The 16,999-nt window shown below is 47.8% G+C and overlaps 1 protein-coding gene across 3 annotated transcripts in view; it reads right to left on the bottom strand.

Moving 5' to 3' along the window:
* The window catches only part of mwh (multiple wing hairs), a 254,309-nt gene that overhangs the window by 26,122 nt on the left and 211,188 nt on the right, over window positions 1-16,999 (bottom strand). For all 3 annotated transcript variants that reach the window (XM_050176524.3, XM_050176525.3, XM_055069499.2), the window contains exons 3-4: window positions 11,404-11,663; window positions 4,296-4,440 (exon numbers count right to left, since the gene is read on the bottom strand). In XM_050176524.3, coding sequence (XP_050032481.2) covers window positions 4,296-4,440; window positions 11,404-11,663 — 405 coding nt within the window. The remainder of the gene's footprint in view (window positions 1-4,295; window positions 4,441-11,403; window positions 11,664-16,999) is intronic.

Consider the following 16,999-nt stretch of genomic DNA (forward strand, 5'->3'; position numbering starts at 1 on the left):
CTACTGTCTTTCCCCACTGTTGGGTGCAGTGGCACTGAGAACTGCGCAACTGCAGTCAACTTGTAGCAGACGACAAAGGCATCCGAAGCCAGTGTGCCATTTAGAACAGCCGTCACGTCACCTTGGGTGGTCCTTCTTTCACACGGTGTCATCAGAGACCGTACCGCAGTGCGGTGGAAAAATTGCAGAGGCGTCCCGCCGGCGGTCACAGGTGCATTGAGAATAGTGCGCTTCTGTCCGTAAATTGCTTCGCCATGCAGAGGCCAAAGTTAACGGAAGAATCGTCTGCTCACCATACGAACTGGTACTGTTGACATCACCGACGAACTATTGAGTCTTGAAATGAAGCCTCTCTTAAAAGAAGTGTCGATTACAGAGCCACCAAAAGCCAGTGGTCCAAAAGCATCTGTGCGGTAGTTCCAATTTATTTTGTAGCCTCCGCGAATACTACGGGTACCACACTGATTCAATACGAATTGCTTCAAACCTACTGTGTTTCCTGAATGAGATCTGCGATATACGTTTTGAGCATGCGTTTGAAGCGGACAATGTGCCACGTTCTGAGGGTAACAGCAGTCAGTCGTACGACTTCATTAGTAGCGAGAACAAGCTTCTTTAACTTAATATAGATGTTCGACCTGCGAAATGCAGAGGTGCATTGAACTAATATTATGAACCAGGACATTCACACGCTGCATAGACGACCAGACACTTTTGTACATGTCAAATTACCTTATGGTGTCGTGCAACTACCTCATACAAGGCCCTTATATTCAATTACCCAATGTAACTACGTCACAGACTCGTAGAATTATTTCACGTTTTTACCTTATACACTCGTGCCATTACCCCATAAGCGCATGCAATTATCTCACGCGGATACTTAATATACTCCTGAATATACTTCACAGACTCATGCAATCGGCTCATACAGTCAGAGCTGGCAATATAACTATGTCCGACCACCTCGTCAATCGCATATTCTTGCTACCTCGTCAGAATTACCTCACAGAGCGATGCAATTGATTCAAGCAGCTATCTCGTACTCGCGTTCTAACACTACAGCCATAGCATCATCCCAAACTCTGAAAGAAAACTCCTGCACAAAAATATACGCTACGATTGTACACTTCTGTAAATTCCCACGCCTACGGGAGTAGGAAGAGCAGCAAGAAGGACCATTCTCCTGCCGAGTAAGCAAGTAAGACATCCTAGCTTAGCCGGGTAGGGACATGGCCATAGCCAGTAGCATAGTCAGTCAGGCATATAGTCAGCCATATAGTCACTGTCAGTCACATTCAGAAACATACCAATCTAAGCCTTTGTTTCAATTTGCGAGGGTTACGTATGCATATATACGTTAACGTTCGTAAAAGTAAATGTAAAGAAAACGTGAATAAGAAAAGCGCCCTGGCGCTTCACCGAACATGATTCGTACATATGTCAAAATACCAGGGCGAATCAGAAAGTCTCTGGCTCTCTATATTTTTTTTAGCAAAATTACGGCTGTAAATGCGAAGTCAACATATCCATTCCCAGCGGTGGACGTTTCTTGGACCGGCTCGGCCTTATCTGCCGGTAGCTCCGCGGCACGGCGCTGCTGTCACTTGTTTGAAGATGGCGATTGTGCTTCACATGTCCACGGCGTATACGAGCAACGTAGAGTGATTCGTTTTCTATGGAGCAAGGGACGAACGCCCATCGAAATACACAGGGAAATGCAGCCCACGTATGGGGAAAGATGTCTCGCTTAGAGAAGTGTGAGGTGGAGGTGTTGTGAGTTCGCATAAGGCCGTGAAGACTTGCATGACAATGAGATTTCGGGGAGGCCGCATGCGTCGCTGACTGACGACAACATTTCTCGAATTTAGTGCTGCGATGGGCCAAACGTCTGAACCAGTGTGGGGACTATGTGAAAAAAAAAAACAGTGTAAGGTACGTATATTTGTAATTACCTGTATGTGCCTTATTTTGTCTAATAAAGAAATAGGGGCAAACACTTTCTGATTCGCCCTCGTAGATAAATTAATTATTCATTGGTTTATTCCCTGAACGCCTGACCAACAACAATATTCCGCGCAGCCAGACTGCAAAGTAAGAAAAAAAAACAAAAAAAAAACGATGCACTGGGACGGCACACGCAGGCGCACAGCCTCCATTGTTATGCCCAAACAGGAGAAGCTGTAGGAGAGAGTACACGCGACATGAGAGGGAGGGTATCTCACGGGCCCCATAATGGCGCGCTCGACGATTCGATGGCTGGCCATGGATCATCTTGGTTTATGTTGGCTAGTCTTGGCTTGGGACGAGAGAGGCACAGCCAGACGACGATAGCGCATACACTTATGAGTCTGTGCCTGAACATGTGCAAGCAAAAGATACCGGCAGACGGAAAGAAAGAAAGAGAGAAAGAAAGGAAGACGTAAGAGGAACCTCAACGCCACGAAGTATGCGAGAAACACAAGGTAAGAGTGGGATAACATGACGGGGCGGAAAATACCTGTGAAACGTATTACAAAACGGCGAGAAACGGCGAAGAGAGCAGAAGAGCGCGAATTTAGAACGCCTCCTCGGCGCTGAAGAAAACCGCACTATAGTTGGCCCTCTTCGCACGCTGCAGACAGCCCTAGCGGAGCGAATTTCTCCTTTCTCTATGTGGTCCTTCCTTTTCTGTTTCTCTCACGTCGTCTGGCGGGCGCCTGTTAAATAAAACCGCGCGCCCTCGCAACATACAATGCAGTGGGATACGACCCACATCGGCCTTTGGCCTCTTAAGCTACGGGGGGTTGGTAACGTAATCTCGTAATTATGCATTATTATACGTGCGGTACGTTGGTCCAGTGCGTAGGTACACAAAAATAAGTTTTTACTCCCTTCTCCTCACCACCTTCTCTATATTTATAATCTTCTTCTCTCGTCGTTTTTTTTTCCTTTCTTTCTTCGTACCATTTTCGATTTGCTGTCGTAATTAGATGATGTTACGTGTGTGCCGTAATGAGCCGTTGCGAATATAATCAAGGTTAAGGTGAACAAAGCGGTTCGCTGGTGTATATTAACTTCGCAGTACGAAATTACACCGGCTTTACTATACTATACTATACTATACTATACTATACTATACTATACTATACTATACTGCCTCCTGCGGCAGATGGCCCAGTTCAGCCTCATCAGCTGGATTTTTAACCCACCACACCATCTTGGGAAACTAACCATAGGCCCCGTGCCATGATCCTATATGAGAAGACGGGTTTAATACAGGGATGTAACGATTCGAAACTTTCGAATAACGAATCGAGTAGGACGAATAGTCACTATTCGCGAATGCGAATATTTATTTCGAATACTTTTCAAATGTTTTAAAACGTCATCTGCACTCAAATAAACATAAAATTGGAGCAACAAACACGGTAAGTTCCCCCCCCCCCCCCCCCCCACGGTCGTAGTATAAAAACACAAAAACTTGCGCAGCGGGCAGGCTACGTCCCTTAGGAGGTGGCCATACTTTAAAAGCTGTCCATCAATAATTCGCACTCTCTGAAGAGCCCTGTGCGTGCGAAAAGACTACTCGTTTGATCCTAACGCTCCATTTGTGCTTTTAATAATCAACGTTCCATCACGTACAACGTAATGAGAGAATCAAACTTGCTAACTTTAAGAACATTGGGATGTGAACATCGTTTCGTATTAATGGCGACAACGGCTATTCATTATTCAAAGACTATTCGAAATGTATTGCACATTTCTGCTCTGTATCCACTGATGGTAGCTCAGTCCGGATTACAGACGGGGTTACTCAATCCATTAGCTTTCATAAATCGCAGCAGCACTTTTGTGGTCCCCTGTAGCTGCGATATGCGAGGCCTCGGTCCCAAGGTCTTGTTCACGGTGAACGGTTTTCTACGATTACGATTGCTGATTATGAGGTGCACGCCGCAGCAGTGCAGGAATACTAATTTTGACCACCTGGGGTTTTTCGAACTCAACGCACGGTAAACACGCGCGCATTCCCAATGCACGGAGGTACACACGAGCGTTCTTGCGTTCCACCTGCATCGGTATACGGCCGAAGCGGCGGGGATCGAACCCGCGACCTCGAACTCGGCGGCGCAACGCCATGGCCACTGGCAAACGTGGACCGTGGTAAGCGTTCCACGTAATGCACCGATGATGGCGACATCGCTAGGCTTAGCACATACATATAGCGTCGCGAGATGGAAACTCTTGCTCGACCCTGGCGGTTTCGGCAGCACCAGTCTGGGACGCCTGGTGAGGTATGTTTCGCGCGCGCGTACCTGCGCCTTCTTGGCCTGCTGCTGTCGCGCCCTGGTGGACGCGTAGCGCCCGTGGTCGACGCCCGTGCTCCGGCGGTACGTCTTCAGGAGGTCCAGCAGCAAGGTCACGCCATCGTTGGGCTCGCTCACGAACTCCTCCACGAAGCTGGAAGGAAACGAGAAAGACGATTTGACTGCAACGAGGGCTCAATCAGCAAAAATAGTAAAGAAGCTATATTTAGAGTTATCAAAAGGCGCTGACGTAACGAGCAACCAAAAATGTGCCCTTAATTTTTTTTTCTCCTTCTCAACTGTGCACTAGTGCGAAAAGCTACAACGTACGGTGCGTATATAAAGGTTAGACGAAGTTAGCGAGTTAGTAAAGTCATGTTTCGTTTCTTTGAAGCCCCGGATATCCGCGTTTGTAAGACTCCTACAGTCCAATACCGCCGTATATAGAGCGGTTCGATGCGGTGCACCTTCGAGAGATTGAATCCCTTTTTCATGTACCGATGCTTTCCTGTATATAACCTTTATAGATCTTTTATGGAGAAAGTCGTTAATATAGGTGTCTAACTCCTATTTATACAGTCAAAAACGTTTCGTTTGTGGAGAGCGTAAGGAATTCGGTCGTCGTCAAAGAGTGTATGAGGTCATGGCTCAGAGGTTGTCCATAGATATTCTACATACTTCACAGAAAACCGCATACATGCGCTACGAAGAGAAGGGCGTGACACCAATAAAATGTGCGTCGGTACTACCGTCACACATTGCGCGATAACAACAAATGAATGAATGCTTCATTTCAGCTTCTTGTATGGGGAATGTGACAAATTATGCCTGTCGCGACGAGGAAGTTCTACGAATATTGATGACGTGCTGATGACGGCGACACCCTCATGCAGGATACATAATGCAAGCTATTCTTGCGTTTCACGTCCCTGAGGTCAATGGTGTTTCCGTCCGTAGCATAGGCTGCAGCAAGCAGTACATTAACACAGCTGCGTGCTTAGCCGTGCCTGCCCTGCGAAAAATTCGACCGGAAATGCCAAGTCCCACGCCGCCGAAAGTCCGGTGGGTAGACGACGAGACGACGTTCGAAGGGTACAGGAAGACGTTTGAACGAACTGCTGCTTCAACTTATAGCTCGACGCTTGCAATGGGAATGGTCACGGCACGTCGTTGGGGTGCCTCTCAGCCAAAGGCAAGCAGATCGCGCATTTGCGTTTGCAATCTCTGAGGCCACGCGAACGTCACCGCTAAGGAGCGACTTCTCCTGCGTTTGCTTCCGGAAGCACCGTCACTTTCGCATCTGAAGCCCATACGCGTAACATATCAGAGGCACGTGTTCTGCGCGCACCCATAGCGTTGGAAATTTCTCGTGCGACTTTCCCGAAGTCCTTTGGAAAACCGTACTCAATTACTTGCTTCAAAAAAAAAAAAAAGAGGCATGAGGTCGACGAAACAGGCAATAAAGAAGTGACACTTCCTCGTACGGTAGCTCTTAACGTACCCGACATAAGTTTTTCGAGCGTCTTTGCCAAGGAGGACGGTGCGAATGCGTCTTCAACGACTCGAGTTTGAACTGCGAGCCGATAAGCTTCGACGCACCTGAGCTACTCGTCGACGATCAACTCCTAATGGACGAAGAGCTTTGCAGACAACCCGTATATTACATTCCTCGGCATTCTGCCTACGTTTTCTCTCGCTTCGGCGAACTAACTGTGTAGGGAGAGAGAAAATAATAATAATAATAATAATCTTGTGACGCGCACATGTAGCGTAGCGAGCACAGCACCTTTCCTTCACTCTGGGAACCGTACAGGAGGAAGTCAGTCGTCCTCTCGCAACCGGAAACAGCGCTTCTTCAATTAGCGCAGAGCACGGAATGAAAAAACAAAACAAAAACAAGAAAGGAAACAAAGAAATACACCGACACCCGAGAACACTGTCGCACGAGGACGACGACAACGCGCGCGAGTGCCACTACTCAACTCCGCGACGCACGTGAGAACGCCAGACAGGAAGCTTACGCTAGGTGGCGCCACGAGAAGGAGAGGGCGCAGGAGACAATGAGTTTGCCATTAGGCCCAACCGCACCATGGCAGTGAGCTTCTCGGGGTTGACAAATGGTGGGACGTACGTACATGCTTTGGAAAACGCAATGTCAACGCCAATGCGAGTGTCAGGGAGGGGGAGAGGGCAGCAGGGTGGAGAGGGAAGAGGACAACAGAGCCTGTCTGCGTAATGTGATTTATAAGCCCATTCAACCGAATTTCCCGCGCTTTCTTCGTGCAAGCGCACAGGTGAACGTCCGTTTTGAGGGCGCCGTTGATAGACGAGTACTACATCTGTTTGTCGTTCCACTTATGATGGCTGTGAAGATAAACACTGTGTTTACAGTTAGCTATATACGTCAGGGTTCCTCATTAAAAGAGTGCTTATTCTTTGCCAAGTCTGCTTTAGGAAAGCGGAGCGCTTACGTCTGAATATTTTGTCCTTGTGGGTATATAGCTTAAAGAAACATTTAAATAGGAAAAAGTGACAGAATTAGAAAAAGTTTAAGTTAAAATGAGACCAACGAGAAACGCGACATCAGTTTTGACTGATAAACCATTCTTTAAACAATCATTTTTTTTTTCGTAAATTTCGCAATTCCATATTGAATATTAAAATATAAATAAAGATGACTGTTTCACTTCTGCAATTCCACGCCGAAACCTCGGCGTCCGTACGTCAGTGTGACGTCACGAATTTCAAAGTGACTTTTCGTATGTCGGTCATCCTGATTAGGTAAAACGTCACGAAATTCGCTGTATTCAGTCTTTGGGTAATTTGAGAGTACAATGTAGTATCATTTCTACCATTAAAAAAAATTAACTACGCCCGTGCAGACACGCTCAGAACCCATCACGCCACTGCGACCTGGCGTGGGAACTTCGAAGTGGTGGAGTCAACCGGCTTTTCTTCTGGCTTACCAAGAATACTCTCACCGTAAGAGAAATTTTCTTGGTATTGGAGAAGCGCCATTTACTAATACAGCCCAATCCTTTACTTTCTTTTTCTTTAAGCTGCGTAGATTCGCCACGCTCCCGAAGTTGCGATCGGACAGGTCCTCACCGTAAGCTCAAGCTTGGTGAGCCACGGAGACAGGACGTATGAATGAGAGGCAGGTGGCAATATCGCGAGGTTCGCACACCTTTTCACAGATATTAAAGCTTGAGCTCGACGGCAGTTCATTATTTTTCATTAAAGAAACGATTGCAGTACTTCCTAAGTTATCAAAGACCCGACCTGTGGTATGTTTTAGCCCCTTCAGTCTCGAATCATGATCGACTGTCGATACATGTGCGAAACATAGATAATTTTTGCCAGGGTGCTTGAGACTCCACTAAAAGCAAATCCAGGTGGTAGATTGACTCTTCTTGCATTTTATGATGAGTCATCATAATTACAGAGCAACTGAATATTTGATTATTGCAAAGTGAGTCATGCCACGTTTCTTCACAGATACGATATAATCACCCACTCGAATCGCATGCACAAGCTATTTATTGGCCGCAAGCGTTTCAAAAAAGCCTAAAAAATATTTCGAGGTTGCTACCGGCCCCCACGTCAAACTCCACGTAAAACACGGTGGTGCCTTCGCCAAAGAGGTACTATGTAACGATACGTATCACTCAGGAGTAAAACGGAAGTAGTTTAGGTTAGCAGAATGTTCAATTTACCCTAAGCTTAATGTTTCTGCTCTGTTCCTCGCTACAGTTACACAGAAATGGCAAAAATAGATCGCGTCCACAAATGTGGACGCCGTGACTGACCGGGTTAGAAGTTATTTTTTCATAAAACAAAACAGTTCAAACACGGGGAAACACTACGGGATCCGCGGTGTCAAATTGACGAGAGCGGTGGCCACTAACGGTGATGTGCGTGCGTGCGTGCGTGTGTGCCTGCATGAGTGTTACATTTCTTATTAAAATCCTGCTCTGAAAACAAGGTATCACCAATATGTTCCCTATCTAAGTACAATTGATGTACTTCCCGCCAGGCTAGTACAAGACGAATATATATTAAAAAAAAAAAACTCCATAATCAACAAAACGCGCGTCACGTCCTACTTCTCCTAAAACGTACTCTATCACTTCGGCGACTACAAAAAAAAAAGGGCGTAAATTAATAAAATAAGGCGGAAAGCGCTAATTCCGCCAGGAAAGTTTCGCATCCTGGAATTCCTACGGAGCTTCAAACTTCTCGCAACTCTCAAAGAGGAAAGCCGAACGCGTATACGCGCGCAAATGCTTCAAAACGGGACTCACACTGCCTCGCATGCAATCCATCTCAAGTCTTTCCCCCCATTTCAGCTATTCCACAGAGCGTGCGTTTCGGTTCGCCGTATCACGTAATTGCACGCACACACGAGCCCCCCCGATAGACATCGATCCCGGCCGTAGCAGTATTTCTCGTTTCCGCGCGTTCTCTGCCGATGGCTCGGGTGTACGTACGAAGATGACCCACATGCCTCGCCTTTTCCATTCTTGCGCGCGCATATCCGCGCGCAGGCCTCAGAGCTGCGGGTTCTACATCTCAGTTTCCCACGCGGGTGCAGAGAAAGCGGAAACAGAGCCCCAAGCGCGCCAGCGCCAGCGCTGAATGAACGAGCCGGAAGAGAGGAAGCAGGATGCAGCAGGCATCGTCGGCCGAGCAACCGCCTCGAGCGCCACTACGCGGCCAGGGCCTCGGCGAGGAAGGAATTAAGGCAAGACCGCCACGCCGCGCTGTGCGCGGCTATGCGGCGAGTATACGAGCCGTCGTCGACGTCGTCTCGTAGTTCGTCTTATAACAGTGGCATTCAGGAAAAGAAAGCCGCAGAGGCCTGCGATTAGAGAAAGGGTGTAAAGCGGGAGGGATCGGAGGGTGCATAGGTTTGGACTACCGTATTTACTTGCGTAAGACTCGCACCTTGTTTATTGTGTATTTTTTTTTTTTGGTACGCCAGGGTGCGGCTCTTCTACACGAGTCGGGCGCATACGATTACCTGCCAATGCCACTAATGATCGACGTCGAGAACGATGTGGATGCTAATGCGAACGACCGTCCAGACACTGCGCGCACGTTTATTTCAAGATTCAGACCTAGTGAGAAAGCTTGCGCCTCATTTTTCGTCGCTATCGACATCGCTGTCGTCGTAACCGGAGCATTCTGCATCAGCGACCCATTTGCACCGATAATCGTTCTAGGTGCTATAAATACCGTTAGATATGCCAGCAACCTTTAAAACATTTAACGAATGATCGACTTATGCCGAATGCGCAATACGAACGAAATCCCACTTTTAAGGTAGGAAGTGTGGTGTATGTGTGTGTGGGGGGTCTATACGAGCGTAAATACGGTATGAGTGCTGCAAACGCAGCGAGAACTTCTCGCGCGGGTACAGACGAAGTCAAGCGGAGCATTAGCTGCTGGCTATGATTTATATACTTCGCGCAAAAGCCAACCCCGGAGCTCAGAGGAAACGCGAAAGTCCGCCGATTCCGGATTGGGAGACGGCAGACACCATCCGTCGGGCCAGTTCTCGTTCCGTCTGCGCATTTCCTTTCCTTGTCTGTTTTGTTTCCTTTCGCAGTGTGGGAAGGAAAGTTGTGTCTGTGATCGCAACGCCTCCGTTACGGCGGTGTCGTCGTCAAGCGAGCGTTGCGGAAAGATTGCGGGTTATGTACTCGGAGGAGTGGTCTCAGCCAACCTGGACTCTGGCGATATAGAATCTGTCTCGCTAAAACGGCGGCGACGCGAGAAAAAAAAAAGGTCACCTTTTCGTGATAATACGGGGGGAGTTGTTGAGTGTTTATAACAACCACCACATTTATGATCATCGTTTTCCGTTGGAAGATGTCGGGAGAAAAAAAGTCGACCCACGGTCCGACCCCAAAGGCCCAATGTGACAGAAATAGAAACAACGAAAGCCGTGGAACTTACAGCGATAGCCTGAAACAGGAGACATATTTTTTTGTGCCATCTGTCGCGAGTATGACCTTCATGCATATTGTGACCATGTTTACCTGGGCCGAAAAAGTTGCGAGAATATGAAATTGGCTCCACCCAGGATCCGATCACGTATCCTCCATGTCACAGCGATAGCTGTAGCGAAAACCGCTGAGCGTAGAGCGATGGCTGAACGGAGAAGATCATTTTTCGTGGCGCCTACCGCGGATATCAATGTCACTTATAACATTACCCTGTCTCCCTTGAACAAATGCCGATCAAAAAGATTGTCTCCGCTCAGGATTCGACACTGGTCCGCCATGTTACAGCGATAGCTTGAAAACACGAGGTAAGCTTCGTGGCGTTTGTGGCAGACATAAACATCGTGTCTATTATCACCACGTCTTCCCGTCAGATGTGACGAGAAAGCTGTATGCATTTGTTCTCAACATGGGATATAACAGAAAGGTTGTAATTAGAACCAGTTTCGAGGACTCAGTCGTTGAATATTACGGCTAAATGTATTGATGTTACAGTTGACACTTACGAACACTTCCCTCTTTTCGGCAGTGCTCATAAGCCCTAACTGGATCATTAGCGCAACAGTTCACATAATTTAAGCATGCATACTTTTCGTATATATATAGTCCTATATACATCGTAGCGTTGCTAAGAAATGTATTTCGGCTAAATAAGTATGACCTCAATACTGCTCCGCTTCAGTTCCAAAATTTTGTGTTGACCACAGCAAGGGCATTTAGTGAAACGTTACTAATTCGCTAACATCCCTCTAGTATGAATTGCTACAAAGTTGATGAATCAACTTCGTTGGTGCTTTGTTTGCATCTACCATTGCAATTTGTCCTACAAGTATTGTCCGCCTCTTAAGTAAGCCAACTAATTGCAAAAAATGCGATATCTGCCACAGGTAATGCTGGAGTCAGTTCACACTAAAAAGGACATCTGTTTATGTAGGGAAAACACGGGGAAGGTGGAAAATAGAAATTCAGGAGGATGAGCAAAACGAGCACAAGGTGAAAGCCGGAGCCAATATTTCCACGAGTGGACTTGTCTCTTGATATGTTGCCTTGAAGAAAGAGCTTTCACCTTGTTCCCGTTTTGCTCATCAGCTGTTTATGTAGCAACTTACCTGCTATAGGAAGAGCGTAGATCCTCCTTGAGCCGACGCATGAGCTCCGTGAAGTTCGTCAGCTCGACCATGGCATCCTCGGGGCTGAGCGCCGGTTGGTCGCCGCCGGATGACGTCAGCGAGCGACAGTTGCCGCCGCCATTTTGGTTGTTATGGTGGTTGTGGTGGTGGTGGTGGTGCTGGTTGTTCTCCCGCTGCGTCTGCCGCTTCACGTAGAACACATAATCCGTGGCGGTCAGGTACGGAGGTCTCGGGCTGGCCTGCGTGCAACAGAGGTGCGGAGCGGCGCGTTTTGATTAAATAGGCATTTAATGCGTGCACAATTAGGGACTCTAGCTATCACGCTGTTTGAAACTCGCGATAATTCATACACTTCAAGCGCGGTTCAGTCTAGCTGTATTTCAACGTTGCAAGCGTTGTTGACAAAGTAAACAGTACTAACACACGAAATGTAGCCGACTACATAAACCTTGACCTTAGGCAAGCGCTCAATGTGTATTGTTCGCCTAAATTAGGAAGACCGTTCACACAGAATTATCTTTGGAAGGCCGCTGGAACCAAGCTATAGCTGAGACTCAGAAGCACCAAAATTATCTGCAGAAATTTTCCGTCTACCTGTTGTAATAATCTTTCTGATCTCTGCGGCTACCAGCAGACCTTCAAAAAATAAATTTTGGGGTTTTGCATGCCAGAACCACGATATGATTAGGAGGCACGCCGTAGTGGGAGACTCCAGATTAATTTTGACCACCTGGATTTCTTTAATGTGCACCCATCGCACTAGTACACTCTTTCAACATGTGTTCTTAATCAGTGAGAGTGTTATCAAATCTTCTACCTTTCTGCATTTGCAGAGTTAGGTGATGAGATGGTTAACTATTTACGTTATACTCGTGAAAAACGAGCACACAGATAATGTGGAAGCAGCCGTTTTAAATATCCCATTCCGCCAAAAACTGTTGCGTGCATTCTATATTACTCATAAACACGTGGAGATTTAATAGACGCGATCCAGGAAGATCATTACAGTGCCATGAGAGAGTGCTTGATGCGCGGGCTTCCGAACAGACATGCTCCTAGCTTGAAATTTACGCCATCTGAAAAAAGTTAGTTTGTTGGCAGATTTTGTGACATATCAACAGGCATTACATTCTTAATCAGTTTGGTATCTCGGATTTATTTCGGATGTCGAGCTAACATAGGGTTAATTAAAATGTTTGCACGGGTAGTGGCCCGGAACTAAAATTTCACATGGCGAGGCAGTTAAGCTTGGTTAGCCTGCAAACATTTAGATGAGGCACAAAGTTTCCCGTGCATTGTGTCAGTTAGGAATGCAGTAAAGATGTTCGGTAAAGGAGGCTGTGCTTGAACATACTGTTATATACGATGTCCCAGCTAACGCTAGCCAATGCGCTATAAGTAAAACAAATTAAGAAAAAAAAACGCTGTGCAAAGTACGGTTATAAGACCGACGGTGCTCAGTCTTCAGACGTGTGGCGAACCAACAGCGTCAGTTTTATAGTTGTATCTTGCACCCTGTTTTCTCAATTTTTCCTTTAACAGCTTGGGTAACGTTAGCTGGGACACGCGGTAATATTACAGAAGAGTGCTTACAGCCATTTCCAGTCCGATGTTTTATAAGGAGGATAAAAGCAGCATCTATGTTTTCTTATAGGCTTCACCGTCTATAAAATCTGAGAGACAGGTACTGAGACACCCATCTCATTACTCGTCTGTTGTCTCCTACTGAGATGTTGTTATGTATCAAGCATTCCCACTCATATCAGCGTGACGACAGAGCTCAGTTCATCATAAAAACAAAACGTAACGTTTTCCTGCCCGTGGGGCACCCTCTTGGCGCTCGGCGCGCCGACTACACCCCATGGTCATCGCCTCCGAGATCGGACGACGCCCGATCTCGGACGCCCTGCTCAAACCGAGGCACCTCCCGCGTAAAGCGGCGTGCTTTGATCGACAATCAGCCCGGCCAGCGACACTCCGTTTGAACCACTACTGCTACAGAGTTTTCCGCGCAAGAGCGGCGACGTTAGGTCGTTGTCGCCGTGTCGGAGTAATTCGATCGCTTACTCTCTTGTAACAACGTCCTACGCCCGCGGCCGTGAACGGGGAGGAGATCCCATTACGCAGTCGCTTCGGCAGCGTGGGAGCACGGTTTGCAAATTGCGGGCAGAACCGGCGACACATTGAGCACCCCGCCTCTCATCAAAGAGCGATACTGCATCTTTCCTTATGGAGATTGTTTTGTTGCCATGGTTATTGCGGGAGTACATTATATATATATATATATATATATGAGCGTCTCTAATAGCTTGGGCTTATGTGTGTGTGTGCAAGTGTATGTGTGTCCATTCACAATCACAACCGTAGGCAGGGACGAAGTTAGGTGTCCAAGACAGAAAGGAAAGACCAGTACAGGTCCTGCATAGGAGGCCGTTAGCTTTTTCTTGAGGCTGCATACGGAGAGCCGTTATGCAGAGCGCCGCTGCCGCGTATGCGCTGGCCCGTACAGGGGCGTGCGTGGTTAATTACGCCGAGGTGCGGCTGGTTGCTGAATCTAATTTGGGAGCGCAGGAGTGAGGAAGAGGGGGGGGGGGGGGGGGCGAAAGGCGAATGCAGATGTAAAGAAGTGCAATTAAGAGAGCGAGTTTCGGGGAGTTAGGATACGGGACCGGTATGCACGTGGTCCATGCATGAAGACGACGGTCGTTCTTTGACCGTGTATCACCAAAACTGTTTGCGTCTCGCCACCAGCCGCATTCTTCGCTTATTGTAACAGGAGGTGAACTCGGGAGGTCTACACATCGTCACTGGACCTCGCGGATGCTCAGCATTCTATAGTATGTTATCGAATAATGAAGACTTTGCGCAAGTAACGTGATCACAAGTATATGGACCAATTGAAATCGTAGTCCGTAATCCGGACTTTTTGTCCGTAGTCTCTATGTGGACTTCGTGTAGTAAGAAGAGCAAGTCTGCCGTAAGGCAAAGCTGTCCGAAGCAAGCCCATGTGGATTTGGAGGCCGTCTAAGTTCCTTTTAAGAGGGCCGTCTTCTTATCTAAAGATCGACACGCAATCTTGCTATGGCTGATGTCCACGTGGGAACACTTCAGAGTCTATTGTTACTCGAGCACTTGAAACACCTTCAAGTATAGTTTAGGCAGGCTACACGCTCTCAGAGTACAAGTGACGCTCACAGACTGAGGACACTCGCGATGTCCATGCGTATTTTGTTAAGATAGAAATGCAGACGTCACCTGCGGCTCTTATTAGCAGTGACAACTCGCAACATGTTTCTTTCTTCAGTCCAGCTGTAAAACAAGCCTATACCGGAGAGTTGGGGCACGGGAACACAAGCCGAGTTCCCTATTTCGCACGCGACATTCTCGTCGCCTCGGATGACGCGAACACGCAATCAGACTGAAGGTACACTCAAAATGACATCCTACAGCGTTGATGTCCTCAGTGAACTCCAGACGGCACTGTGTGCCAACTCTTACTACCACACTTTCCGCGTAGGCATAAGAAACATCAGCTGCTGGACAGAGGAAGCACTTCAGAAACGTCAATCCCAGTGCCTCATCGTCACGCCACATCTCCATCGTCGACGAGACGCGCGAGTATTACCAGTAACAAGTTGTCCTAATCAAGCGGCTCCTGTCGTGCGACAACTCGGCTACAGCACCTCCCCCCCCCCTTTTTTTTTTCTTAGACGTATTCGCGAAAGCGACTCGTCCGCAGAGTGGCGGACGTTCCCAACACGGGCCACAGTGTACTACACCCCACGCGAGGTCCTCATCGACGCTCTGGCGTACGTCCTCCTCCTCCTCCTCAGTCCCCCGTGGGAACGGTGTCACTACGTGGTCTTCGCGAGAGCAACCCGCCACAGGCGAGGAAGAAGAAGAAGAAGCGTCCACGCGTGCTGCCGCAACAGAGTAACGCCACTTGCGCCCCCACGCTGAGTGTCCGAAGCCGTGCTCGGCTTACGCTTGCAGCGAGGGGGTGGAGATGGCCCCACGGCGTTGAAAAGAATAGCCGCGGGGGGGGGGGGGGGGGGGGGGGGGGGGTGTAAGGCGAACACCACGAATGTGCTAAACATAAGAACAAGAAGAAGAAACAACTAACGGGAAAGATAGATAAATGGCAACCAAAGATGGCCGGAGCTTACGAAGGCCAGAAGGAAGTGTATAGGAAACAGCGGGGCATAAAGCACACGGAGGTTGAATCCTTCGACAAGAGATCGTATGAGAAGGGGATTGCCGGAGAAGGAGTGGGGGCAGGGGTGATAGTGGTGCCTTGTTTTAGGCTTCAGGTCACGCGGCCGATGCTAGATTGGTTCGCGTCTCAGTGTATCGGTCGCGGTTGACGCCTCGCGTCCCCTTCACGTGCGTGTATGTGCGTGCGTGTGCGTTTGTGTGTGTCTACTAGAATAAGCGCAGGCAAAGTAAGGTGGTACTATGATGCACTCCATAACTACACCGCTGTGCAACCAAGCGATGACAAAGGCAAGCGTCCAGGGCGACAGTTCTCGCGCTTGCTGGCGAGGGCGGTCACTTCATTGTTGCTATCGAGTTATAAGGTTAAAACATAACAAGCCGAACGGCAACACGACTGAACACTTACCAAAGCCGATTTGCATATTTTCTTTTTATTATTACGTGCCCGAAAGCGTAAAGCTAAATTTCGCTCTTGTCGGCACTGCGACTTGACTTTTCTTCCGCACGCAGTGCGTTTCGTTCAAGTTAGTTCCACACAGTAAACAAAACGAATCTCACGTAAGTAGCGCACAATAAACACTCAACGCCAAAAGAAGAGAGAGACAGACAGACAGACAGACAGAGAGGCAGACAGGCAGGCAGACAGACAGACAGACAGACAGACAGACAGACAGACAGACAGACAGACAGATAGATAGATAGATAGATAGATAGATAGATAGATAGATAGATAGATAGATAGATAGATAGATAGATAGATAGATAGATAGATAGATAGATAGATAGATGGACAGATAGATAGATAGATAGATAGATAGATAGATAGATAGATATAGATAGATAGATAGATAGATAGATAGATAGATAGATAGATAGATAGATAGATAGATAGATAGATAGATAGATAGATAGATAGATGGGGGGGGGGCAGGAAAACACGCATCGCAAAATACACGCAAGCGGGAGAACGCGATTAGCTCGTGTTTCCCTTGGCTTCTCAAAACAGCCACTCGTGCCCGAACAAGTGCGCGAAACTATAAGACGTCACTTCTACGTTTGCAATCGAGAATCGCCAGTCGTGGCGTTGCTATTCCAGTGATAGGGGGAGGAGGAGGGGGGGGGGGGGCTGGCAGCCCGGATTCACTGTGAAGTCTTAGTATCCGGTCCATTGTTCGTCCCTCCACGACCCTCAGATTGCGTGGGTGTGTCTCTGGCATAGCGGATATACGGGGCGAGGGGGGGGGGGGGGGGGCGGTTGAGCGCGTAAAGAGTCGAGGAGAAAGTCTCTGCCGCGGCGTGAAATAGTGAAAGTAAAGGAGGAGTCGAGCTGAAAAAAGAAAAAGACAAAGAATGCTTAAAC

The sequence above is a fragment of the Dermacentor andersoni genome, chromosome 8 (genome assembly GCF_023375885.2).
Source record: "Dermacentor andersoni chromosome 8, qqDerAnde1_hic_scaffold, whole genome shotgun sequence".
In the NCBI taxonomy this organism is placed as follows: Eukaryota; Metazoa; Arthropoda; class Arachnida; order Ixodida; family Ixodidae; genus Dermacentor; species Dermacentor andersoni.